Source organism: Cricetulus griseus, chromosome 2, assembly GCF_003668045.3.
Source record: "Cricetulus griseus strain 17A/GY chromosome 2, alternate assembly CriGri-PICRH-1.0, whole genome shotgun sequence".
In the NCBI taxonomy this organism is placed as follows: domain Eukaryota; kingdom Metazoa; phylum Chordata; class Mammalia; order Rodentia; family Cricetidae; genus Cricetulus; species Cricetulus griseus.
In genome coordinates this window covers 319,124,830-319,152,539 of record NC_048595.1, presented here as the reverse complement: position 1 = coordinate 319,152,539, position 27,710 = coordinate 319,124,830, and the positions used below count along the sequence as shown (strand labels likewise).

Below are 27,710 nucleotides of genomic sequence, written 5' to 3'. Positions count from 1 at the left end.
ATTTTGGGTCAGGCAGTACGCCGGACGCCTACGTCGCTCGCCCGGCTGCCGGCCCCGCCCCTCTGGCTGCGTCGCGGAAGCGCCGCCGGTCAGGAAGGTCCCCAGGAGGCGGGCCCTCCTAGAAGCCTGCGGCGGAGCTGGGAGGGCTGGGCCGTTATCCTTCCACAGGGAGTAGATCCTGGGCTTCTTCGCTTCGATCCGCCCACGAGAGGACGCGGTTCCCTGAAAGTAAGGCTGCCGCGGCTTCGGCTATGTTTATTAATGTCCTAGAGGCTTGAGGCCAGCTTCGTCTTCACGCCTACCTGGGCTGTCCTCGCGACCCGCCCTCCCATATTGACTGGTGTAGGATGTGGGTGAGGAGGAGCCGGGATGTGAGGTGTCACTTCTGCTCGCTGATGGTTGCAGAATTACCTAGGACTGATGTGTGAGCTTAGTGTCCCCTGTGCAGTGTGTGAGGTGGAGGGGACCAGCTAGGGATAGACCTGAAGGTCTCGTTTATCTCCAGCGTATTTCAGGAGTCCGGTATCATCTGAGAGAGACAGTTGTCTGTTTATTGAAGGAGGTGATTGTCAGTCTTGTTTTCAAAGAGTGCTGACCAGTAACATCATTGAGCATCTATTATTTCGACAAGTATACTTTCTCAAGTAGATGTTTTTATGTGCCCTTCTTAAACTTAAGGCTCTAATCGGAAATTATATAAGGGAAGGGGATTTGTTCTATTAGGTGGGAAAGATTTTTAGCGTGTGGGCTTGTGTGTGTCTGCAACTCTAAAATAGATCGGTGCACCTTCCAAAATATAGGTTTATCCAAAATGAGTAATGAGTCTAACTTCATTGTATTTTTTCTTTAGAAAGGATTTTATGTTTTTAGGTTTATTTATTTATTATGTATACAGTGTTCTCTCTGCATGTATCCCTGCAGGTCAGAAGAGGGCACCAGATCTCATTATGGATGGTTGTGAGCCACCTTGTGGTTGCTGGGAATTGAACTCAGGACCTCTAGAAGAGCAGCCAATGTTCTTAACCTCTGAACCATCTCTCCAGCCCATTGTATTTTTTCTTGTTCTTTAAATTGTATCTCCACAGCCTGGTGGTGATGGCCCCCACTTTTAATCCCAACACTCGGAAGGCAGAGGCAGGCGGATCTCAGTGGGTTTGAGGCCACCGGGATCTATAGAACTAGTTCCAGGACAGCCTGGAAAAAAATGAAATCCAATGTACTTTGCAACTTGATGTGAAATAAGAATTTCAACATGAAAACTGCTCATATGGGATTAGTTTTGTTTTGTTTTGTTTTTTCGAGACAGGGTTTCTCTGTGTAGCTATGGAGCCTATCATGGCACTCGCTCTGGAGACCAGGCTGGCCTCGAACTCACAGAGATCCGCCTGCCTCTGCCTCCCGAGTGCTGGGATTAAAGGCGTGTGCCACCAATGCCCGTCGGGATTAGTTTTTCTTGATTACAAAAGTTAGGTTTGTAAATATGTGGTTTTCTGTTTCATTCATCATTGAGTTTATGTGAAAATCTTATTATACCACCAGATTATCAGATAAAATTGTAGTCATTTAAGCTAAAATTTACTTTGGAATTTTAACATGTTTACTCTATTTTCTTCCATTAGTTTTTGAGCCTCCTATTATGTGGCTGATTGTGGTGTTTTTTGTTTTTGTTTTGTTTTGTTTTTCCAGACAGGGTTTTGCTGTGTAGCCCTGGTTGTCCTGGAACTGAATCTGTAGACCAAGCTGGCCTCGAAAACTCATGGAGAACCTCCTGCCTCTGCTTTCCTAGTGCTGGGATTAAAGGCTTGTGCCATCACTGTCCCAACTGATTGTGTATTTAAATATCAATTACTGTAATTCTGTATTTACAGTTTTCCTAATTTGAGATGTTTTTGTTCTTTTTCCCCAGGTGAATTACACTTTAATGTACTCCAAATTGTATGCTACTGATGGGAACTATTAAAGTTTATAATGTCAGAAACTTTCCTTAGACCAAAGGTATCTTCCACAAAGGTATGATATACATAAAATGGCCTTCTAGTAATTGCCTAAAGACAATGACAAAAGATTTTGTTTGTTCTCAGTGACTTATCCTTATCGAAGTAGTGATGATTCAGTGTCTGTTGTAATTAGTGATGTAAAATCTGGTAATAAGCTGCAAAACAACCAGAACCTTAATTCTGAAAAAGCCTTCCCCACCCAAAAATAGTTTCTCTGTATAGACCTGGCTGTCATGGAATTCACTGTTTAGATCTGAGTTGCTGGGACTAAAGGCTCCAGCCACTATGCCCAGCTTTGAAAAAGCATTTTAGGGGGCTGGAGAGATGGCTCTGCAGTTTAAGAGCACTGGATACTCTTCCAGAGATCCTGAGTTCAATTCCCAGCAACCACATGGTGGCTCACAATCATCTGTAATAAGATCTGGTACCCTTTTCTGACATTCAGGTATACATGCAGGCAGAATGCTATATACATAATAAAAAAAATATCTAAAGAAAGAAAAAAACATTTGTAATCCCAGTTACAAAGAGTAAGCACTCTTGAATAGAACAGAGGGTGTGTGTGGGGGTGGGGGTGGGGGTGTAATTGGTTAGCTTAACCACAGTCTCTACCTCTTAGAAGTCATGAAGTTCATTTTTTTTTTTTTCAGCAAGATAGAAATTTGGGTGTGAGAGGAGTCCAGATAGTATACACAAAGGAGCTGGGAGCTATCTCCATAAGGGGGCTCCAACTTTTTTTTCTGATTTCAAGTAAATTATATAACTTTGCTGTTTTTCTTTCTTGTGGTAGATGGAAATAAGAAATAAAACTACAAAATGTATAAATAACATACAAATCAATATTCTTACCAGAAAGCTTAGTATAAAACTGTTTTCATGCACTTTTAAATGCAGAAGAAAGAAAAAAATTAGACTAATATTGTCATTTCTTTCAAAGAAAAATGAATCAGCTGGTCATGACTGCCTTTTTTTCTCCACAACTTTGTTTTTCTACTGCTGATGATATTCCTAACCTTCTGACCTAAGAATGAAATCTAAATTAGTACAGATAAAGTAGTTGTCTGCCCACATTTCTTCGTAGAAGCCTTATTTCCCCCTCCAGTTTTGGACTCTATCTCTGAGACTAATATTATCTAGCGAAGAGTTCACAACTGTAATTAAGTCCCCTCCTTTGTTGCTACCCCTCTCCATGTTAGGGGTCAAAACTAAAGCCAGGGCCAGGTGATGTCAGGTGAGCATTCTACTGCTAAACAATGTCCCTGACCCAAGCAAAGTATTCTTGAGGAAAATGTAATCTTGATTCTTCCTCATTAATCAGGCAGGAAATTTCAAAAGCCTGGTAACAAGTTAGATTTTTTTTTTTTCTAGATTTATAATAGATTACAGGAGGCTATCCTCAAACTGGCTGCTATACTCTTCTTCCTATCTCCCCAATGCTGGACTGAGAAGTTTGTACTACCACACACAGATGTTCTTTTAAAAAATTGGTTATCTGAAAAACCTTTTTAGTACTGTTATTTTTTGTTAAAATTGATCAATTCAGCATTTTTCTTCTTCTTCTTCAAGACAGAGTTTCTCTGTGAAATACTCCTGACTGTCTTGGAAACTGCTCTGTAGACCAGGCTAGCTTCAAACTCAAAGATCTGCCTGCCTATGCCTCTCAAGTGCTGGGATTAAAGGTTATGCCAAGTTTGTGAGACTCCAAAAAATACCACTAAGGAGATGACTCACCAAAGCAAATACATAAGGTTTAATGTTAAGTTACAAGCCTCGGCAGGGATCCTGTCCAGCAAACTGGCACAGCAGATCTGCCTGCCTCTGCCTCCAGAGTGCTGGGATTAAAGGCATGAGCCACCAATGCCCAGCCAGCTTTTACAAAGGTTTTTAAAGAAGTAATAGAAGGAAACATGGAGAGGTTGGCAGTTTCTATAGACCAGAAACTATAGACTAGAATGCATGGAATTTCCTGTTCTGGTGTTCCAGTATTTCTTTTCTTTTCTTTTTTGGTTTTTCGAGATGGGGTTTCTCTGTGGCTTTGGAGGCTGTCCTGGAACTAGCTCTTATAGACCAGGCTGGTCTCAAACTCACAGAGATCCGCCTGCCTCTGCCTCCCGAGTACTGGGATTAAAAGCGTGCGCCACCACCTCCGGGCTCCAGAATTTCTTTCTAAACATTTCTGTGAAAAAGATGTCACCTTTCCTAGCAAGCACTGTTGACTGCTTCATACATTGAAAATTACAGTACAGCCTTAAGGAACAGGTACAACATTAGGATTCCTTATCTTTATAAAGTCTGAAGACTATAATATGGGGCATAATACATTTCCTCCCTAGCACTTGGGAGGCAAAGGTAGGTGGATGTCTGTGATTTGGAAGCCATCCTGGTCTACAGAGCGAGTTCCAGAACAGCCAGGGCTAGGCTCCACAGAGAAACCCTGTCTTGAAAAACCAAAAAGAAAAAGAAAGAAAGAAAGAAAGAAAGAAAGAAAGAAAGAAAGAAAGAAAGCAGAAGTGAAGTGCTGAGTGGTGACAGCATGCCTATAATTCTAGTAGTATTTGGGAGGCTGAGACAGGAGCAGCTCTAATTCAAGGCTGTCCTTGACTACATAGTTATGTTATGGGTCAGCCTGAGAATGACCCTGTTTCAAAAATTGGTAGGTAGGTAATTTATAGGATGTTTAAGAGTTATAATCATATTTTTAAAGTAGTTCGGTTACATATAAGGAATAGGTATAAAATAGGTATAAAAATTGTAGTAATTAAAGTTTCGTTTCTTTGCAGGTAACAGACTGGGTAGATCCATCATTTGATGATTTTGCATCAACTACTGCCATCACTACTATCACTGCTTCATCTTTAGGTTTGAATAATTCCAGTCACAGAAGAAAAAAATTGCCCACCACATTAGACAGTAACAGACTGCCAGCTAGAAAAAGAGGAAAGCTGTCTTCTTTACAACAGACTTATGGTGTAGAAACTTCAAAAGAGTATCTGTCTGACATTGAGCCGTGGGTAGATAAATATAAACCAGAAACTCAGGTATGCATTGGATATCACACGACATGTGTATGTCATTTGGATGGATGAGCACATATAACAAAGATGTTTTCAGAGTTTTATTTGTAAGAATCTCTTTAGCTTGCTGTGGTAGCTTACAACTTTAATTCCATCACTCAGAAGGCTGGAAGACCTAGTGAGTTCAATGCCAGCCTTGTCTACACAGCAAAGTTCCAGGAAAGCCAGGGACCCAGTCACAAAAACAAAACAAAACAAAAAAACAAAATAAATTAGTCATTGTCTCTTCAGCTCCCATTTTGCAACCTTTTGTTCACTAAAATGTTCATATTAAAAGGTACCCACAAGCTTAAAATGTTTTAAAATGTTTTTAACCACAAATTTTTATCTTAGCATGAACTTGCTGTGCATAAAAAGAAAATTGAAGAGGTTGAAACCTGGTTAAAAGCTGAAGTCTTAGAAATGAAGCCAAAACAGGTAATTAAGTAAGAAATGCATGTGCTTTCTGACTTATAAGATGTTAATCTTTTTTTCTTCCTCTTTATTGAGACAAGGTCTCACTATGAAGATCTGGCTAACCAGGTTGGCTACAAACTAATAGAAATCTGCCTGCCTCTGTCCTCAGAATGCTGGGATACATAGGATACACTCCCTATGTAGCCCCAGTCTTCTCTGCCTCATCCAAGTTCTGGGATTATAAACATAAACATGCCTGGCAAGAAGCTTTTTTTTTTTTTTTTTTTGTCTTTTTTTTTTCCCCTGGTGCTGAGGACCAAACCCAGGGCCTTGGGATTGATAGGCAATTGCTCTACCATTGAACTACATCCCCAACCCCAAGAAGCTAATCTTTTTTGATTACTTTGTTTATATGTCTTCATATTATCGTCAACGAAAGTTTCCTGATTTGTTATTTCCAACCTCTGTAAAAGCCTCTTGGAGGGGCCGGAAGATGGTTCAATGAGTAGAAGCACTTAGATGAGGTGAGTTCATATAGTAAGCCAATGGAGGTGCTAGCGATTTTGACACATCTCTCACCATTTCACAGTAAAAGCAGCAGGCAATTTACATAGTAGTGGTTTAAGAAAAAAAAAAACTATAACTAAACCTAACTGTTTAGTTCTCAATAATGTTAATCTGATGTTTTGTTTCACTTCCTTATTCCACAATTATTCTTAGCCCCTCCTTAAAAGGTAGACTATTTTCTCTTCCTCTTTATCTGTCTTTTCAACGTTTGAGCTCATTATCTTCACAATATACCCCTCCTTTTTATCTTAAATCCTTTCAGCCAGGTGTGTTAGTTCACAACTTTAATCCCAACACTCAGGAGTCAGAGTCAGGAGAATCGAATTCAAGGCCAGACTGGTTTACAAATCCAGCCATACTACATAGTGAAACCCTTTTTCAAAACAACAGGCAGCGCAGTAGTGGTGCACTCCTTTAATCCCAGCACTCAGGAGACAGAGGCAAGAGGATCTTTGAGTTCCAGGGCAGCCAGGGCTACACAGAGAAACCCCTGTCTCAGCAAAACAAAACAAAACAAGAAAACCTGAAAACACCCATGACATTTCAGACTTTGAGATAGTAGTACAAAATACCTCACCTTAACTTTTTGTTATTTTCAGTGCTCTGGGCATGACTTTAAACTTTTGTGTTTTTTTAATTTGTTTTTTGTTTTGGTTTTTAGAGACAGGGTTTCTCTGTGTAGCTTTGTAGATCAGGCTGGCCTTGAACTCAAAGAGATCCTCCTGCCTCTGCCTCCTGAGTGCTGGGATTAAAGCATGCTGCACCATTACTGCCCAACTATCACTTTAAACTTTTATTCCTAATTAGTTATACATACCATATTCTGCTTTTTAAAAAAATCAACTATAAGCCGGTCATTGGTGGTGCACACCTTTAATCCCAGCACTTGGGAGACAGAGGCTGGCGGATCTCTTGTGAGTTTGAGGCCAGCCTGGTCTCCAGAGAGTGCCAGGATAGGCTCCAAAACTACACAGAGAAACCCTGTCTTGAAAAACAAAAAACAAAAACAAACATTGCATTTCATTGCTATGTCTCTTAGGTCTTTGTTTCTTTTTCTTAATCATGTAACAGTCTCTTTTAGTTTTTCTTTTTCTATAAAACATTTGTTCTTGCATTTTTCTTTCTTTCTTTTTTTTTTAAGATTTATTTATTTATTATGTATGCAGTGTTCTGTCTGCATATAAGACGCATGCCAGAAGAGGGCACCAGATCTCATTGTGGATGGTTGTGAGCCATCATGTGGTTGCTGGGAATTGAACTCAGGACCTCTGGAAGAGCAGTCAGTGCTCCTACCTCTGAGCCATCTCTCCAGCCTGCATTTGTATTTTTCAAACCTTTGTTTTGTTCTCTCTGAGACATGGTCTCACTGTATTGTCCAGGCTAGAAGTAAACTCCTCGGCTTAAATATTCCCACTTCAGCCTCCTGAGTAACTGAATTCCTGGGCTTTATAGGTGCAGATAGAACATTTCATTGTGGGCCATCTGTCATGATATGTTTTATATTGTGATATCAGGAAGTACATAGCGCTGCTTTTTTTCTTTTTTTCTTTTTTTTTCAGGTTTTTAGAGACAGGGTTTCTTGTGTAGCTTTGGAGCCTATCCTGGCACTCGCTCTGGAGACCAGGCTGGCCTCGAACTCACAGAGATCTGCCTGCCTCTGGCTCCCAAGTGCTGGGATTAAAGGCGTGCGCCACCAACACCTGGTTTTGAGACAAGGTCTTTCTCTGTATCCTTGGCTGTCCTGAAACTCACTAATTAGCCAGGCTGGTCTCAGAGATTACCTGCCTCTGCCTCCCAAGTGCTGGCTCTGCTTTTTTGTTGTTGTTGTTGTTTTTTCTTTGCCATGGTAGGATCAATCATGGTCTTAATCAGCCAGGCAGGTACTCTACCACTGAGCTGCATCCTCAGGCTTTTGTTATTGTTAGAGTTGGGATTTTGTAGTTGGGCTTTTTTTTTGTGTCAGACTTCTTTGGACTGCCAGCCCCCAAATAATGACATGGAGACTTACTATTAATGAAAGCTTGGCCTTAGTTTAGGCTTGTCCAACTAGCTCCTATAACTTAAATTAACCCATTTCTATTAATCTGTATTTTGCCATGTGACTTTTTAGTTCTTTTCAATTCTGTATGGCCAACTCCCTCAGTGTCTGCATCTCTCATGTGCCTAGATTCCCTGAGTTCCTTTCTCTTCCTGGAAGTCCTGCCCAACCTCTCCTGCCGAACTATTGGCAGTTCAGCTGCTCATTAAACCATTCACAGCAACACATCTTCCAGTGTGATCAGATAACCAACAACAGGATTTCACTACATTCCCCAAGCTAGGCTTGAATTCCTGGGCTTATGAATTTCAGTAACTCAGATTCCCGAGTGCTTATACCGCAGACATGAACATAGCACCAAGTTTTTCCTGCTGTGTTTGATAATTTAGTTTGGTTGCTAGATTAGGAAAAAAATAGTCTAGCACGTTCATTATAGAGTACTTTTCTCTTTCAACTGTCACATAATCTTTGGGGAGATACTTTGGTAGAATGTGAGTGCCCAGGTCCTTGGTGATCTTTTTCCTACATGTTTTAGAGTCCATTTTCAGTCCTTTCCTGTATTACTAATTAAGGATGTGAGATGTTTATTTTCAAAATACTGTTATTTCTACAATTAGCAGATAGCTTTCTGTAAAAGAAAAGTCTTCCATCACTAAGGCTGCTTAGTCATTTTAAAATACAGGCACAACTGGAAAATCAGGATAAATGTAAAATCTTAAATCGTATGATTTTGTTTTTTGTTTTTTGAGACAGGATTTCTTTGTATTACTTTGGAGGTTGTCCTGAAACTGGCTCTGTAGACCAGGCTGGCCTCGAACTCACAGAAATCCTCATGCCTCTGCCTCCCAAGTGCTGGGATTAAAGGTGTGTGCCACCAACACCTGGCTCCTATAATTTTTTTATAAAGATTTAATTATTAATATTGTATGTGTATGAGTGTTTTGCTTGATTGTATATGTGTGTATCACATGTGTGCCTGGTAGCAATAGAGGCCATAAGAGGACATCAGTCCTCTTGAACTGGAGTTATAGACAGTTGTGACCCATACCAGGTGGTTACAGAAAGTAGAACCCAGGTCTTCTTGAAGAGAATTCAGTGCTTTATCCCCTGAGCCATCTCTCCAGCCCAGTTTCTAAATAGACTTTTTAAAAGCTCATAACAAACCTTAGAAATTCCCCTGTAGCCTGTGCCCTATTAACATTTCCCACTAAGTGGAACGTTTGTTAATACTAATATTGATGACTTGTCTTTAACAGGCCACATCCATTGCTTAAATTAGGGCTTTCTTTTAATTTTCAACTTCAAAGTGAAAGAGTTGATGTTTTAGTTGTTTTGAAAGGAACAGATTCTCCTTATTTTTGTGTGTGGTACTGTATGTACAGGGTTTTTTTGAGGGGGAGGGGGTCGAGACAGGGTTTCTCTGTGGTTTTGGAGGCTGTCCTGGAACTAGCTCTAGTAGACCAGGCTGGCTTCAAACTCACAGAGATCCGACTGTCTGTGCCTCCCAAGTGTTGGGATTAAAGGCATTTGCCACCACTGTCCGGCTTGTACAAGGGTTTCCTAGAGGGCCCCCTCCTTTTTTTAAAGTCTGAAACATGGTCTCACCTTGTAGCTCATGCTGATCCGGGACTCACTATTAGTTCAAACTGGCCTTGAAAACTCAACAGTCCTTCCAACTCAGTCTCTAAGTGCTGGGATTATAGGTATGAACTACCATCTGTGATATACCACTTTATCAATGGTTTTAAAATTTTGGTTTTGGTCATCATCCTATCCACAGCTAATAGTTTAGATTGTTCAGTATCCACTTTATTTTCTCACTTATGATTCTGTTATTAGAGTACATTCTTTTTTCCTCTATTTTTTGATACAGGGTTTCTCAGTGTAGTCCTGGCTATCCTGGAACTAGCTCTGTAGACCAGGCTGAACTTGAACTCAGAAATCTTCCTGTCTCTGTCTCAGATTAAAGGAGAGCACCACCATGAAATGCTGGAGTGCATTCTTAATACGTCCCTATTATGACTTCAGCTTATAGAAGTATTAATGTTATTATTCTACTAGTTGAATAAAATTGGAAATGCATATACATCTGTAAGTGTTGAAGAAGTATTTTATGTATTTTGTAATGGTGTTGGGTATTGAAACCAAGGCCTTGTACATGTGTTTGATAAAAGTTTCAGTGGCACTATTAATTGCAAGACATTCTTTTTAAAAAAGTAACTTGGTAATTTCTAGATTTATTGTAGTCAAACTTAAATTACCTTAAGTTGCCATGTGCCTGGAGCAATATTGCTTAGTGGTTGATAGCATTTGCTATTATTTCAGAAGACCCAGATTTGATTCCCAGCACTCAGACAGTTCACAAACTGCCTGTAACTCCAGCTCAAAAGGATCCAATGCCTTCTTTTGGCCTCTGTGGGCACGCATACATGTGACTCTTTTTTTTTTTTTTTTTTTGAGACAGGGTTTCTCTGTGTAGCTTTGGAGCCTATTCTGGCACTCACTCTGGAGACCAGGCTGGCCTCGAAACTGCCTGCTTCTGCCTCCCGAGTGCTGGGATTAAAGGTGTGCACCACCAACGCCTGGCTACATGTGACTCTTAAATACACATGTACATACATATAAATAAAAATAATTTTGGGGGAAAATCTTACATTTCCAATTTGCTTGCTTGTTTGTTTATTTATTTATTTATTTATTTTGGTTTTTCAAGGTAGGGTTTCTCTGTGTAGCTTTGGAGGCTGTCCTGGAACTAGATCTAGTAGAACCAGACTAGTCTTGAACTCACAGAGATCTGCCTGCCTCTGCCTCTCAGTGCTGGGATTAAAGGTGGGTGCCACCACCATCTGGTTAGATTTTAATTTTCATGCTATCTTTCATTCAAAATATGGGACGACCACCAGGCATGGTGGCATGGGCCTTTAATTCCAGATCTTTCTGAGTTTGAGGCCAGCCTGTACTACATAGGGAGACCGTATCTCAACCACCATCCCCCACCTCCCCCCAAAAAAAACATGGTAAAGGTGTGTAACAGATGACAAAGTACTTATTGTTCTGATATGAGATTCTGGTGAGAAACTACCTTCTGATTCACTTACTGGAAACAAAATTTTTAGAATGTTGTTCTACTTACTATTTTAGAAACTAGACACCAACTATATTATATCATCTACACATGAGCTTTCTTATTTTAATTGATCTGTTTGAAAGTTAATTGGAGCCTGGTGGAAGTGGCTCATGCCTTTAATCCTAGCACTCTAGAGGCAGATGCAGGCAGATCTCTGTGAGTTCGAGGCCAGCCTGGTCTACAGAGTAAGTTCCAGTTCCCATGGGTGCAAACATTTTCCTAGTTGAACACTATCTGCAGCCCCTGCAGTTGAATTTTATGAATTCAAATAACCTCTAAGAATCCTTTTCATCTCATATCCTGTGCCCTTTGTATAGCTATAGTTTAACTATTTTAATTTAGTTGTTAGGTTGTCTCTGAGAAATAAACCTTATAGGACTTAAGAAATTTTCAGAAAACAATCATCTCAATTCATCTGAAGTTTAGTTTTGAAATTGTTTATATTAGGTATTTAATAGACCTCTGTAGGAATAATAAGTACTAATAATAAGTATTTAAAATTTGTGTCACATTTAGTGATTGTGATTTTAATTGGTGTTTGTATTTGGTTTTAGGGTGGCTCTATTTTATTAATAACAGGTCCTCCAGGATGTGGGAAAACAACTACTATAAAAATACTATCAAAGGAGCATGGGATCCAAGTACAAGAATGGGTTAATCCTGTCTTACCAGATTTCCAAAAAGATGAATACAAGGAATTACTTAATTTAGGTAAGCTTTGCTTTGAAGATGCTGGAGGTTGCAAAGAAAGTGTTACTTAATGAAGCTTTCAGGTCAAGTAATAAGAGCACATTTTTCTCCCATACTTGTCAGTTTGAGGAGCAAGTGAAAGAGGTTCCAAACAGAGAGGAGAATGGGGCTCTTAGAGAATTAAATTTTATGTATTTATTTATTTTGGTTTTTTGAGACAGGATTTCTCTGTATTACTTTGGAGCCTGGCCTGGAACTTACTCTGTAGACCAGGTTGGCTTCAAACTCATAGAGATTCCCCTGCCTCTGCCTCCTCAGTGCTGGGATTAAAGGCATGTGCCACCGACACCTAGCCATTTTTTTTTTTTTTTTTTTTTGGTTCCTGTTTGATTTCTCTGTGTTCTATGACCAAAGCAATAAAGCCATAGCAGCTTTTTTTTAGTGAGTGGGCAATAAGGTTTACAAAGTAGAGTCAGAAATAGATTGATAACAGGTAGTTTATGAAGGAATAGTACTCATTCAACGGAGTCAGTGACCAGGTTTGCACCGTAGCAGGAGGGACCCACAAGATGCTTCCTAGTCAGCTCTGCCAGTCAAAAGAGAGAAAAAGGAGCCATGTATGTGCCTCCCTCCTACTTAAACCCTTGTTACGTGGTCAGTGGAACCTCTTAATTAGGGTTTCTCTTTACAAGTGGGTCTTATTTTATTTGTATCAGTGTTTTGCCTGCATGTATGTCTGTGTATCACATGTGCTGCTGACCACCAAAGGCTAGAAGATAACATTGACTTTCCTTGAACTGGTATTACAGGCAGTTGTAAATTGTCATGTGGGTGCTAAGAATTATCCCCAGTCCTCTCTTTTAACTAAAGTCTCTTGAGCCCAGAAGCTGTTTTTGAAGTTAGTTAACTTTGTGTGACTTTCATTGGAATAGAAAAATTATTCTTGTCCATCATACTATTCTTTTGAAATATTTAAATTTAAGCCATTTCAAATACTTTTAAGGTAATCTTTAGTATTATAAGTTGTATCATATAAGTGAATTTGATGTGTACAATACATGTATAATATTAATGTATATGAAAATAAATAATTTGAAAATAAAATAATTTTTTTTTTCAGAATCAAAAGTCTACATAGTTCCATACCAATCTCAGATAGCAGTCTTCAATGACTTTCTGTTAAGAGCCACCAAGTATAACAAACTGCAGATGCTTGGAGATGATCTGACAACTGATAGGAAGATAATTCTGGTTGAAGTAAGGAAAATTTTTATAATCCTGCAAGAGCTGTTATGTCAACAGTTGTGAGATACATTATTAGTGGCTTTGTGAGAGCAGAAATCTGAAGGTTTTTTCAGGAACCATAAACAGAATAGCATATGTTAATGTAGAGTAGCTGTATGTTAACATAGTTTTCAACTGCAGTGCCATCTGTATAGAAAAGGAGAGGAAATCTGTGGAAAGTTAACTTCCTTAATGACAGTACATTTCCTTTAGTTTCTCTAAAAAACCGCGATCAAGAGACATTGGATAATAATGTTTTTTTTCTTGACAAATAATAAGTTTAAAAGTAAATATGCAATGGAATATCACTGAGCTAATATTTGTCCCATATGTTCAACAGGATTTACCTAATCAGTTTTATCGGGATTCTCATGCTTTACATGAAGTTCTAAGGTGAGTGTCAGTGAAGTCCAATGTTCTAAGACTCCACATTAGAGGTGGGGGTTATATTCAGTGGTAGAATGTTTGCCTGGCATGAACAGCTAAATTGCTTGAATTTCAACTTTATTTTGTTCAACTTTATTTTAGGAAGTATGTGCAGATTGGCCGATGTCCTCTTGTATTTATAATCTCTGACAGCGTCAGTGGAGATAGCAATCAGCGGTTACTCTTTCCCAAAAAGATTCAAGAGGAGTGTTCTATTGCAAACATTAGGTAAGAAATTGTTTTTATGCTCTTTTTGTTTTGTTTTGTTTTGTTTTGTTTTGAGACAGGATTTCTCTGTGTAGCCATGGTGTACTGGAACTCACTCTGTAGACCAGGCTGGCTTCTAACTCAGAGATTGCCTGCCTCTGCCTTCTGAATGCTGGGAGTAAAGACGTGCACCATCACTGCCCAGTTTAAAGTGTTTTAAAATTTATCATTTAAGCACCATCTTTTTTTCTTTTTACAGTTTCAACCCTGTGGCACCAACAATTATGATGAAATTTCTTAATAGAATCATGACTATAGAAGCTAGTAAGGTAACTCTAATTTAAGACTTATATTGCAGCTGTGAAAAACACAACTTACATGGTATATAACTTGGAGAAGTAGTTGATGGATTACACTTTAGAGGACACTCTAGTGCTATAGAAACATACATCTTAGCATTCTCTGTTTCTTTCTCTGTGTGTAAGTGTGTGTAACTTGGAAAAAGTCAGAGACTGTAGCTTCATGGTATAGTCTTTGCCTGGCCTGTGAAGACTCTGGTTTCAATCTCCAGACCTGCCAAAATGCCAAAAGTTGTATACAAAACCATGACATTAATGTAATTGTTCCTTATTGGGAAAAATATTTGTTGAAGGATATCAGTAACATTTAAAATATTATTACACTTTTGTTTATCTTATGTTCATGTATATTTGTTTATGGAGAGAGCAGGTGTGCCACAGGGCACATGTGGAGATAAAGAATACAACCTGCTGGAGTTGACTCTCTTTTTCCACTATGTAGGTTCTAGGGATAGAACTGAGATCATCAGGCTTGGCAGCAAGTTCTTTACTTACTGACCCATCCTGCCAGCCCTTCATTAAATAGTATTTAAAAAAGTGAAATAGATTTGCAGTTACTAACATAAAAACCACCTCAGTGTTATTAGGTAAGAAATTAAACTTATAGAAAGCAAATATTATAATTCTACCTAGGTTAAAAACAACTCTGCCAGGTGGTGGTGGCATACGTCTTTAATCCCAGCACTCAGAAGGTAGAGGCAGTAGGATCTCCATGAATTTGAGACCAGCCTAGTCTACAAAGAGAATTGCAGGATAGCCAGAACTGTTACACAGCGAAACCCTGTCTCAAAAACCGAAACAAAACAAAATCTCCAAAAGAAAAAACCAGTAACTAGGGGCTGGAGAGATGGCTCAGAGGTTAAGAGCACTGACTGCTCTTCCAGAGGTCCTGAGTTCAATTCCCAGCAAACATTGTGACTCACAACCAACCATCTGTGATGGGGTCTGGTGCCCCCTTCTGGCCTGCAGGCACACATGCAGGCAGAATACTGTATACATAATAAATAAAAATCTTTAAAAAAAATAAAAAACAATCACTCTGCATGTTTGCATAGACTTAGAGATCTTGAATATATTTAGATACATGCACACAGAAAGTCTGGAAAGATACTTGCTAAATGTTATTTCTGTGACAAAGTATGGTTTGGAAAGACAACTATTTCTCAGAAAGAATTTCTGAGGACTGGAGAGATATCTCAGTGTTTAAGAGAACTGGTTGCTTTTTCCTGAGACCTGGCTTCAGTTTCCATTACCTACATGGAAGCTGACAACTGTTTGTAACTCTAGTTTCAGGGGATCAGATTCTGTCTTCTGACTGCTAAGGATACTAGCTAGGCACATATGTGTATACATGCAGGGGAAAAAAAACACACGCACACATACAAAATTAAAAAAATAAAGTGACATTTGAAAAATAATTTTGAAACACCTTTGGTTAATAACGAAAGTAAATATGTAAATTGTAGGATTATAGCATCGTTCTATGAGAATTAGTTTTTATAAGATCTGATGTGGGATAGGCTATGAACAGTCAACATTGCTTTTTGAGAAAGGATCTCCCTAGGTAATCCATGTGGATTAGAATTTAGGGTTCTTTTGCCTTAGCATCCAAAATGCTGAGACTGTAGTCATGTTCTACCATACCTAAGCTGTGCAAGTTTTTAGACATTCAAATTTCAAAAAAATCAAATTTGTATATATTAAGTTCTCAAAATGGGTTTTAGTTTGTTGTATGTATATTTGTGTATTAACAAAAGTTTTAAAATTGAATCTCTTCATTTTAGAACGGAGGAAGAGTTGTTGTTCCTGATAAAATGTCCCTGGAGTTGCTCTGTCAAGGGTGTTCTGGTGATATCCGAAGTGCAATAAACAGCCTCCAGTTTTCTTCTTCAAAGGGTAATTAACTGGAAGACACATTCATAGAGTAGTGATTGGTGACTTTCTCTTAAATAGTCATGAGCTACATCAGATTAAGCCTCTATGGAGTGCCTGGGGATCAGTCCTAAGGTCTGTCATATGGTGGGCAGGTATTTGCCACTGAGCTGTCTATTCTCAGCTTAGACTAGACATAAAGTAGTCCCTCCTTAGCTGTAGTTTAGTTGCTTGCAGGCAGCACTGTCAGGAATTTTTAATAGAATATTCTAGAAGTAGAATAATTCATAACTTTTAAATTTTACATTACACTGATATTCTGGTATTATACACCTATAGTTCAGTAGCACTCAGGAGGCAGAGGTAGGCGGATCTTGGAGTTCAAGGCCTGCCTGATCTACAGAGTGAGTTCTAAGACAACCAGGGCTATGTAGAGAGAACCTGTGTGTCGTCGTCCTGTTGTCCCTCCTCCCGCCCCCAAAAAATAGAATTTCTCCTGTCCATCCTGGGAAGCGAATCATCTCTGTTGGGTAGGGGTGTAAGTGTCTCTGTGTATATGATGTAGGTCAGGACAACTTTCTGAGTTGGTCTCACCTTGAAACTTTTTACTTTTTTTTGCCTCTACTCCCAGGTTGGCAAATGCCCTACAGAATAAGTATTTTTAGATTTAATTATTTTTTTTAAATTTTAATTATGTGTATATGTGCACTTGAGTACATGTACATGTACACATCACATATCACACGCACAGGCACACATTCAAATACTTGTTTAAAAAGCTACTTCAAGATAAAACATGATTTATTTATGTACAGATTTCTTAATTATTTCTTTATTTTTTTAGGATTTATTTATTTTTATGTGGTGTTTTGCCTGTGTGAGAGTGCCAGATCTCCTGGAATCAGACTTACAGACAGTTGTTAGCTGCCATGTGGGTGCTGGGTCTTCTGGGAGAGCAGCCAGTTCTCTTAACACTGAGCCATCTCTTCAGCCCCCTCTCAAGCCCATCTTAATTATTTGTAATGTGGCTCAGGAAAGTCTTGGCTAGGCATATGCAAATGATTACATCTTTCTGTGCTTTCATCTTCTTGCCTTTTACATAGGGGCTGTGTTAAGGATAAATGAAATGGTATTTGTAGAATGCTTATCACGGTGCGTAATACATATGAGGACCTCTATACATGATTCGTAGGTTTTAGTGTTGTTCCTAATTACATTTACTTTTGAAGTTTTTCATAGTAATTTATATGTTTGATGGATTTATTTTCTCCATTAGATTTAAAAGGATTGTATCTGTTCTCTCAAAATCCATCTGAAATCCTGGTGGGTTTTTCTTTTGGGGGGTGGTTCTCTGTGTAGCCTTGGAGCCTGTCCTAGAACTCACTCTGTAGACCAGGCTGGCTTGGAATTCACAGAGATCCACCTGCCTCTGCCTCCTGAGTGCTGGGATTAAAGGTGTGTGCCACCACCGCCCACAATTTTAAAAATTTTTATGTGTATAGGTATTTTGCCTGCATGTATGTCTGTGTACCACATGTGCTTGGAGCCCACAGGCCGGAAGAGGGCATCATATTTCCTTGATCTTGAGTTATAGATGGTTATGAGCTGTCACATGGGTGCCAGGAATCAAACCTGGATCCTCTGGAAGAGCAGCAAGTACTCTAACTGCTGAGCCATCTTTGCAGCTCCTAAGACCATTTTAAATGACATTTATCCCATTTTAGTAGTTAGCAACAAAGAGGACTCTTCACTAAGGTCATATTAAGTGACTGCTTGTTAGAAAAAAGTTTTGGTTGGAATATTCAATACAACTATCTGAAATCACATTTTGATTTTTTTTTAAATATCATTTGGATGTATATTATTTAGGAGAGAGCAGTTTATGGTCAAAGAAAAAAAGAACGTCATTGAAGTCGGATGCTGAGAGATCAAAATCAAAACCAAGAAAGAAACATAATAATGCTTTGGAAAATCAAGAGATCCAAGCTATTGGTGGAAAAGATGCTTCTCTCTTTCTCTTCAGAGCTCTGGGGAAAATTCTGTACTCTAAAAGTAAGAAATGTTTCTGTATCTTTTCTTTATGTGTAGTACTCTCATTTAAGAAATAAGGTACTGTGTGTTTGCGTTGTTATTGTAAGGAGATGGGGTCCCTACCACACACTGCAGAGCCAGTGCTAAGATATAGCAGGAAATTGTTTTCACCTATGTGGAGCATTTTCCAACTACAGTAAACATAAACCACTCCTCTAGACCATATACATGTCTGTAAATTATAGTTTCCTGAGTACACCTGTCTATCCAGACCAGCCGTTCTCAACCTGTGGGAAATGACCCTTTCTTGGTGGTCGCCCAAGACCATCGGAAAACACAAAATTTACATTATGATTCATAACAATAGCAGAACTACAGTTATGAAGGGGCAATTAAATAATTTTATGGTTGGGGTCACCACAACATGAGAAACTGCATTAAAGGATCACAGTATTAAGAAGGTTGAGTGGTAAAAGAAGTAGCCCAAAGCTAATGTAATACTCAGTTCCAAATACTGGGATCCTAGGCCAGGTACCAAGTAGCTTCAGGTTTCTTTGTCTCCTCTTCAATAACTTGCTGTCTTCATAACCACACATGTCCTTTGCTCTCATTGTCTTCTGTATTGTTTGTTCCCTTTAGCCTTTCCATCCCTACCCTCCCAAGCTTTCCCTCCTTTCAGTAAAATTCCAAACTTCTGTTCTTTATATAGTAAATACCAATGTGATTCTGAAGGAAGAAACTGTGATTTCAAAGTAGAAATGCCATGTAAGGAAAGTCAGGTGAAAATACTCATCTGCCTCTGGGGCATCTCATCTTCCAACCTCAGTGTCCATTCTCACCTAATGCCTTTCTTCCACTATTTCTTCCTTCCCAGTGTTCATGTCTAGCCTCTACATTGGGCATAGCTTTCCTGCTCCTGAAGGTACAACAGCCTCTTCCTACACAGTAAATACAACACTTTAGCCTTCCGTATTGAGACCAGGCAAAGGGGGAAAACAGCCCAGAGATGAAAGATGAAATGGGAAGTACTTTGAGACGTGTCAGATTTTAAGTTCAGGAAAGCTACAATCCAGTTGTGCTGTTGTCATGGCACAAACCTTTAATCCCAGCACTTGGGAGGCAGAGGCAGGTGGATTTCTGTGAATTTGAGGCCAGCCCGGTCTACAGAGCTAGTTCCAGGACAGCAAGGGTTGTTACACAGAGAAACCCTGTTTGGAAAAACAAAAGAGCAAACAAACAAACAAAAAAGCTAATATCCAATCATCAGAATTCTGAATTTTGCCCTTGTTAGTAGTGGTAAAGTAGTCAAACTCACTTGTTTTGTTTTTAATTTTTAACAGCTTCCTTAGTGTTTTGAAATGAATGTACCTAAAGTATTAAAAATCAGCATATGAAAGTGCTGTGATTGTAAAGATGGCATTTACTTTAGTAATCCCAGAAGTTTTCTTATAGGAGCACCTTTAACAGAATTAGACTACGCTCCCTTGCCTGCCCACTTGTCAGAGCATGAACGGGATATGTTACTTGTTCAGCCTGAGGTAAGGACTTTTGTAACACTTGGCTTAATATGTGTTATATATGTGCTTAAACATCTTCTCACTGCATTTGCACCAAAATTTATATATTTATGCCTCTTTTTATAGGAAATAGTAGAAATGTCACATATGCCTGGAGACTTTTTTAATTTATACCTTCACCAAAACTACGTAGATTTCTTCATGGAAGTAGATGATCTTGTGAGAGCCAGTGAGTTTCTAAGCTTTGCAGATGTCCTCGGTGGTGACTGGAATGTAAGATCATTTGACTTAAATATTTTTGTATGTTTTTTATTTCTCCAGGTAAAGTTGGAATTTATCTCTATTTCATGTATGTTGTGACTTTTACCTACTGTACTAAATCTAATTATTCAATCCAGTGTTTATAAAACAGTCTGAGGTTATTTGATTTTTCTAATAATAATTATGGCACTAATTTTTTCTGATGTTTTTTTCTAACTCCTATTATTTATTTTATGTGTATGAGTGTGTATCTCTATATGTACACCACATAGGTGCCTGATGTTCATGGAGGTCAAAAGAGGATGTTGAATCCCCTGGAGCTGGAGTAATAGATGGTTGTGAACCATCATGTGGGTGTTAGGAATCAAACCTAGTTCTTCTACAAGGGCAACACGTGCTCTTAACACTGAGCTATCTCTCCAGCCTCTGCTAATTTTAAAATTAACATATACTCAGAACATTTTTAAAAAGACTTATTTTTAATTATGTGTAGATGTGTGTATATGTGCACCCTGGGACTGGAGTTACAGACAGTTCTGAACCATCTGACCTGGGTGCTAGGAACCAGACTCAAATCCTCTGGAGGAGGAGCAACAAATACCCTTAAGTGATGAGGTCTGTGCTCAGAAAATGTGGCAGTTATTGAAAATTAAAACAAATTTTTATGTTTTTAAAATAACTATAAAATGCATATGGGCTGTGTGACTCAGTGATAAAGCACATACTTAGGCCACAAAGCCCTAGGTTTGATCCCCTGCACCAAAAACAGTGATCTTTAATTTCCTTCTAAATCACATGGGGTGGGTGGATGTCAGAGGACAACTGAGGAGTTGGTGCTCTTTCCACTTCTTTGTAGATTCCAGGGATCAAACTCAGGTCATCAAGTTTACTTGACAAGTGCTTTCTCCTGCTCCTCTATTTCCCCATCCCTTTTAGGTTTTTGAAATAAGACCTTGCTGTGTTGCTTAGGTTGGTCTCAAACTCCAGGACTCAGGTGATCTTTTACCTCAACCTGCCTAGTATCTCAGACAACAGGCATGTCCATTAGCCTGTGCCAAAATGTCTTATTTATTTTTTCATAGTCTTAATAGTATTCTGAGAGTACAACAGCTACTTAATCTAATTTTAAAATTCAGTTCCTCAGTCACACTAACTGCATTTCTAGTACTTAATAGCCTCATATGGCTAACCTACTATTTTGAACAGCCCATCTATAAAACATTTCCATCCTTGTAAGAAATTCAGTTGGACAGCACTGGTCTGATAAATCAGTATTTTTCTAGTTATAAATATAGCATTAGCATTAGTAATTAAAGTTAAAAGCTAGGTGTTGGCGGCACATGCCTTTAATCCAGTTCTTGGGTGACAGAGGCAGGAGGATCTCTGATTTGAAGACCAGCCTGGTCAACAAAGTGAGTTCCAGGACAGCCAGGGCTACACAGAGAAACCCTGTCTTGAAAAAATAAAAAAAAACACCCGGGCGTTGGTGGCGTATGTCTTTAATCCCAGCACTTGGGAGGCAGAGGCAGAGGGAACTCTGTGAGTTTTGAGGCCAGCCTGGTCTACAGACCCAGTTCCAGGACAGGTTCCAAAACAATACAGAGAAACCATGTCTCAAAAAACCAAAGAGAGAGAGAGAGAGAGACAACAAAAAAACTAAAAAAAGATGTTAAAAATGAATGGTTACTAACTTTTCCTTCACTTAGTTTTTAACAAATAATTATTTGTAAAACTTTGTGATTACCACGTAGTATTTGCACATATAGGAGGCACAGTGTGATGTTCTGATTCTTGTATGCATTGAGTTGTGATCAACTCAGTAGTCAGCATATCCATCACCTTCAGTTTTTATCATTATCATGTCTGCACAGAGCTGCTGTTTTTTATTTTGAAGATTTCAAATCTATAGTTGAAAAGCAGTACATTGAGAACCTGCATACTCTTAACCTTTGTTTACTTTTTTCTACTTTGCTACATTGGCCTGATCAAGTTGCTGTTAATTTAGTTTCTATGAATTTAGTGAAGATGATGCAGGAGGTATCAGGTTCAGACTAGCCTGGCTTACCCAGGAGACCTTGTCTTGAAAAAGCAACAAGACAAAAATAGTTTAGTAATACATTACCATTATTTTCTTTTGTTTGTTTTTTTTTTAAGACAGGGTTTCTCTGTATACCTCTGCCTGTGAACTTGCTCTGTAGACCAGACTGGCCTCAAACTCAAGAGATTGGACTGCCTCTGCCTCCTTAATGCTAGGATTAAAGGTGTGTACCACCTCCTGGCTGTTAGCATTATTTTCTAGTTGCCCCAAAATGTTGTTTCTCCCAACCCTACCAAAGACCCTACTCAGTAGTTCACCCAGTGCATTTGATCCCTATGTCTCAGTTGAGTGTAAGTAATTTTATAGCAATATTTTTAAGGCTTTGATGATACTGGGAAACATATGCAAAGTAACTTAAGTATATGCAGTCTTAATTTGTGTTGGTGCTACCAACAATAGTATTTCATGTGTTGTTTCACATCTTGTCTCACTTGCTAGACACGCTCTATACTCAGGGAATATAGTACATCTGTAGCTACAAGAGGTGTGATGCATTCCAATAAATCCCGGGGATTCGCTCACTGCCAAGGAGGAGGATCAAGCTTTCGACCCCTACATAAACCTCAGTGGTTTCTAATACACAAAAAGGTAAAAAAAAAAAAAAAAAAAAAAAAAAGTACATTTAATCTCAGTCAGCACTGCTGGCTAGTTAGAGGATCTTGAGTACATACTATGAATTTTGTCATGTGTAATTGTATCTCAAAGCTGGAGTTTCTTTTGTTTAGTTTGGTTTTTAATTAAGAGTCTTGTGTATCACTGGCTGTCCCTGAACAACTCTTGATCCTTCTACCCTATGCTGCCTTGCTAAGCTTACTTTTTAACAACTAAAAAAAGTCCCTATATGTATGTATACACACACACACATATATGTATACACACACATACATATACACATGCACATACATACATACATGGTTCCTTCTTAGTAAGATAGCTCCTAAACATCACAGTTTTTTTAGAGTTAAGAAATAACAGGTAGGTGTGGTGGCTCATGCCTTCAATTCCAGATCTCAAGTAGCAGAGGCAGGAGGACCTTTGTGAGTTCAAGGCCAGCCTAGGCTACATAGAGAGAACTTATCTATAAAACAGACAAGCAAACAAACAAGAAAACCACACACATACACACACACACACACACACACACAGAGAGAGAGAGACAGAGAGACAGAGAGAAAGAAATAACATAGTGTTCAGTGTGGTATGGTAACTTATACATATTATCCTAGCACTGGAGAAGCTGAGGCAAAATAATTACAACTTTGAGTACAACGCTGAAGTCTATGAGGAGACCCTATGTATAAAATCTAAAATTAGATAAACAAAAAAATTAAACCTCAGGATACAAATTTCAGTAAGGAGCAGTGTATTTGAGGTTTGTTGCACTACCCCACAACTACCCTGGTTATAGTAATGCACAGTCATACATTACTTGGAATAGAGATACAGCCTAAGAACTTTACTGTTTTATCACTGTGTAATCATTATAGGTATTCTCATCAAACAAGTCAAATTACATAATAATAGGTCAGACATTAAGCATGTGTGAGGCGGCTGCTGTGTAACATGATATTGTTAAGTAATGATAGGACATTTAAATAACTTTTAAAAATTATATTTGTGTGTGTGAGAGAGAGAGAGTGAGAGTGTGTGTGTTGGGGAAAAGATCATAGTGGTCAAAGACGACTTGAGAGAGTCTCCTACACATGGACTCAAGGATTTCAGGTCAGGTCACAGACTTAGCAACACCGTTACATCTCTCCAGCCCCAGATAAATTCTGTAAAGTGTATTTGTACACTCAGAAGGTGGAATTGGGAGGATTACAAGTTGGAAACCAGCCTGTATAAAACCAGGAAACCAGGTTGTATAAAAAAGAAAGTATCTCTGCTGGGTATTGGTGGCGTACACCTTTAATCCCAGCACTAGGGAGGCAGAGGCAGAGGCAGAGGCAGGGGGATCTCTGTGAGTTCGAGGCCAGCCTAGATCGAGTTCCAGCACAGCCTTCAAAGTCACAGAGAAAACAAACAAACAAAGTATCTTTATTCTACATAGAGTTAGTCTTTGTGGTATAATAAATTTTATCTATGAATTCATAACCATTTTGTTTGATTTGGAAGATTTGTTTTTTAATTTTTTATTAAACTTTATTAATAAATTTACTAATAAATAAAAATATCACACACCAAAATAAACCATACCCAAAGCATTATTGAACCTTACATACAGCTAGAACTGGAATTTGTTTGAAAGAGTATTTCATTCACTATGTGGCTCTGGCTGGCTTGGAACTTGCTGTGAAGACCAGTCTGGCCTCAAACTTACAAAGATCTGCCTGCCTCTGCCTCTTGAGTGCTGGGATTAATTTATGTACCACCATGCCACACGTATAACCATCCTTAGAATTTTATTTTCCTTCCCTTGTCTTTTTCCCCATACAGTATCGGGAAAATTGCCTGGCAGCAAAAGCACTCTTTTTTGACTTCTGCCTACCAGCTTTGTGTCTTCAGACTCAGCTCTTGCCGTATCTTGCTCTGCTGACCATTCCAATGCGAAATAAAGGTAATGTGTTTTCTTTCCTACAGAGTACTTGTTACCTATTATTTACAGCATCCACGTGGATGATGCATTAGTTTATAGGGGGATAACTGTTTTATTTCTTTTCATTACTGTTTTTTAGTTGTGTGTGTGTGTTTGTGTGTGTGTGTGTGTGTGTGTGGTTATGTGCAAATGCCAGCAGAGGGCAGAAAGAGCTGGAATTACAGGTGGTTGTGACTTGCTTGATGTTGGGAACCCAGTTTGGGTCCTCTGCTGTAAACATACTTAACAGTTGAGCCATCTCTCTGAAAACCCAGTGTCATTTCTAAGTGTTGTCAGTAAAACGAAGCTAGACAAATCTGTGTGTATAACGTAAGTCCACAGTAGAACACTCAGTTTCTACCTAGCCCTACTGAGTTTAGTCTCACCTTTGTCCTTTCCATATCTGTCTGTTGTGGTCGTTACTGTTTTGAGGGGGCTGGAGGGCAGGCTTGTTTTTCTTTGATTACAAGTGCTTAGAATCGGGGCCTGGAGAGATGGCTCAGAGGTTAAGAGCACTGACTGCTCTTCCAGAGGTCCTGAGTTCAATTTCCAGCAACCACATGGTGGCCCACAACCATCTGTTATGAGATCTGGTGCCCTCTTCTGGTGTGCAGATACACATGGAAGCAGAATGTTGTATACATAATAAATAAATAAAATCTTAAAAAAAACAAACAAACAAGTGTTTGGAATCAAATTTAGGGCCTTTTTGTGCAATCTAAGCGAGTGCTGTACCACTGAAATTATCCCCTTTAAGCAATGAAATTACCTGCCAGTTTTCTAAATGTATTTGCTTATGTATTCAATGTATACATGTGTAATTTTTATGTATGTGTGTCAGTGTGTGCACAAGCACATAGAAGTCAACCTCAGGTGTTGTTCCTCAGCTACTGTCCAACATTTCCTTTTTTTGTTTGTTTTTTTGTTTCTCTGTGTAGTCTTGGCTGGCCTGTTACTCACTCTATAGACCAGATTGGCCTTGAACTCACAGTGATCCACCTGCATCTGCCTACAGAGTACTGGGATTAAAGGCATATAACACCAATGCCCAGCTACATGTGCCTTTTTTTTTTTTTTTTTTCCGAGACAGGGTTTCTCTGTGTAGCTTTGGAGCCTATCCTGGCACTCACTCTGGAGACCAGGCTGGCCTCGAACTCACAGAGATCCTCCTGCCTCTGCCTCCCGAGTGCTGGGATTAAAGGCGTGTGCCACCAACGCCCAGCTTACATGTGCCTTTTTAAAAATATAAATTCTTGGGATTGAACCTCTGGTCTTAATGACTGCAAGGCAAACATTATTAACTGCATTATTACCCCAGCCCTACTTACATGTACGTATTCAATATATGTATATTAGTCTTTTTGTTTTAATGAGTTTAAATGTTTTGCCTACATGTATATATGTGCACATTAATGACACAGGAATACCCAGCTTATATCATCAATACACGCTATTATAAATACTAGTGTATTCAAACATGCCTTTTTAAAGTAAAAAGTAAAAGTCCAGCAAAAGTAATTTGTTTTGTTTTGTTTTGTTTTTCGAGACAGGGTTTCTCTGTGTAGCTTTGGAGCCTATCCTGGCACTTGCTCTGGAGACCAGGCTGGCCTCGAGCTCACAGAGATCCACCTGTCTCTGCCTCCCTAATGCTGGGATTAAAGGCGTGCACCACCAACGCCGGCCAAAAGTAAATTTTTAAATGATGGTATTTAAAACTTTGTTAAAATGTCTTTTCAGCTCAGATTTCTTTTATCCAAGATATTGGAAGACTTCCTTTGAAGAGAAACTTTGGAAGGTAAGCCGATCGATCATCTTAATTCCTAAAGAACTCTTACTGAAATGTCCACTGAATGTGTTTGCAGACAGTCAGTAAATGTCCATAAAGTACAAAACAGCTGGAGATATGGTGGCACATACCTTTAATTCCAGCATTCAGAAGATATACGCAGGTGGATCACTATGAGCTCAAGGACCAGCCTGGTCTATATACTCACAGCTTTGAAGATAGACCCTGACTCTGATTGATTGATTGATTGATTGATTGATTGATTGATTATTTAAGAAAAAAAGAACTAGGGCTTCCGAGATGTCGGTTCACTGGTTGAGAGTACAGACTATTTATTCCTCTAGGATCTGAATTTGGTTCCCAGCACCCATGACACCCATGACAGGCAACTCATAACTGCCTGTTACTGTAACTAGTACTGTAACTATACTTCCTGTAAACATAAAATAAAAATAAAAAAATTAAAGTATCTTTCTAGTTTCTAGCATGTAACAATAGGAAATAAAAATAATAGTAGCTGTGTTGTCTTGAGGTGGGGTCTTACTATGTAGCTGAGGCTAGACTCTGACTCCACATTCTCTTGTGTAGTCTCCCAAGTGCTAGCAATATAGGCTCTGCCACCACCCTGGCTGAAGTTCATTCTTTTAGTTTAGGTTCAGTTTTCTGTTTGTTTGTTTGTTTTTGTTTTTGTTTTGAGGCAGGGTCTCTTTATGTAGTTTTGGCTGGCCTGGAACTCAGAGATCCAATGCATGCCTTTGCCTCCTGAGTGCTGGGATTAAAGGTGTGAGCACCATGCTCAGCTTTAGTTTCTATTTTTAAAATTACAAATTAAGTTTAACAATTTATGTAGTCCCATTCATTTTTCCTGATATTTCTGTTTTCTGTTCATTTTTAATGAATATGTAAATACTAGTCTGTAGGAACTTTGCCGAAGACATTACCCTCTTGTAAGCAGTAGGGTTTATTCACCTTGCATTTTGTGTAAGTGGAAAGACCACTTAGGCTGCAGTTTAAAGAACTCTCCTTTTTGGTTACCGTTGATGTCTGTGCTGTGAATCCCACAGGTTGAAAATGGAAGCCCTGAGTGACCGAGAGCTGATTGACCCTGACAGTGGGGATGAACTGCAGCATAATGGAGGACCGCCTGTACAGGAAGCTCAGGGTGAAGCCTCTCAGACTGCTGACCCAGAAACCTGGTCTCTTCCTTTGAGTCAGAACAGTGGGAGTGACCTGCCTGCCAGCCAGCCTCAGCCCTTTTCCTCCAAAGTGGACATGGAGGAAGAAGAGGAAGAAGACATAGTGATAGAGGACTATGACAGTGATGAGACATAGAAAACAGCCTGCCAATCAAATTGCTACCTGAGAGACTTATCCAGTGGTACTTGAACAGCATTAACACACTTTG

The 27,710-nt window shown here is 39.1% G+C and overlaps 1 protein-coding gene across 1 annotated transcript; it reads left to right on the top strand.

Annotated features, from left to right (window-relative positions):
* Positions 1–11: 11 nt before the first annotated feature.
* On the top strand, positions 12–27,710 carry Rad17 (RAD17 checkpoint clamp loader component). Its single transcript, XM_027401606.2, has 17 exons — positions 12–228; positions 1,907–2,010; positions 4,778–5,035; positions 5,405–5,488; positions 11,754–11,910; positions 13,010–13,146; positions 13,514–13,566; positions 13,702–13,827; positions 14,066–14,135; positions 15,950–16,061; positions 17,907–18,089; positions 19,521–19,606; positions 19,712–19,858; positions 22,383–22,532; positions 24,381–24,501; positions 26,257–26,314; positions 27,370–27,710. The coding sequence occupies exons 2-17, from the start codon at positions 1,969–1,971 to the stop codon at positions 27,635–27,637; spliced, it is 2,052 nt and encodes a 683-aa protein (XP_027257407.1). The 5' UTR covers positions 12–228; positions 1,907–1,968; the 3' UTR covers positions 27,638–27,710.

Bases quoted from the DNA above. Each gene is read 5' to 3' on its own strand.
- Rad17 (XM_027401606.2), top strand. From the start codon at position 1,969: ATGTCAGAAACTTTCCTTAGACCAAAGGTATCTTCCACAAAG. The intron at 11,911-13,009 runs GTAAGCTTTGCT...TTTTTTTTTCAG, and splicing joins CAAGGAATTACTTAATTTAG to AATCAAAAGTCTACATAGTT. The intron at 19,607-19,711 runs GTAAGGACTTTT...CTCTTTTTATAG, and splicing joins TGTTACTTGTTCAGCCTGAG to GAAATAGTAGAAATGTCACA.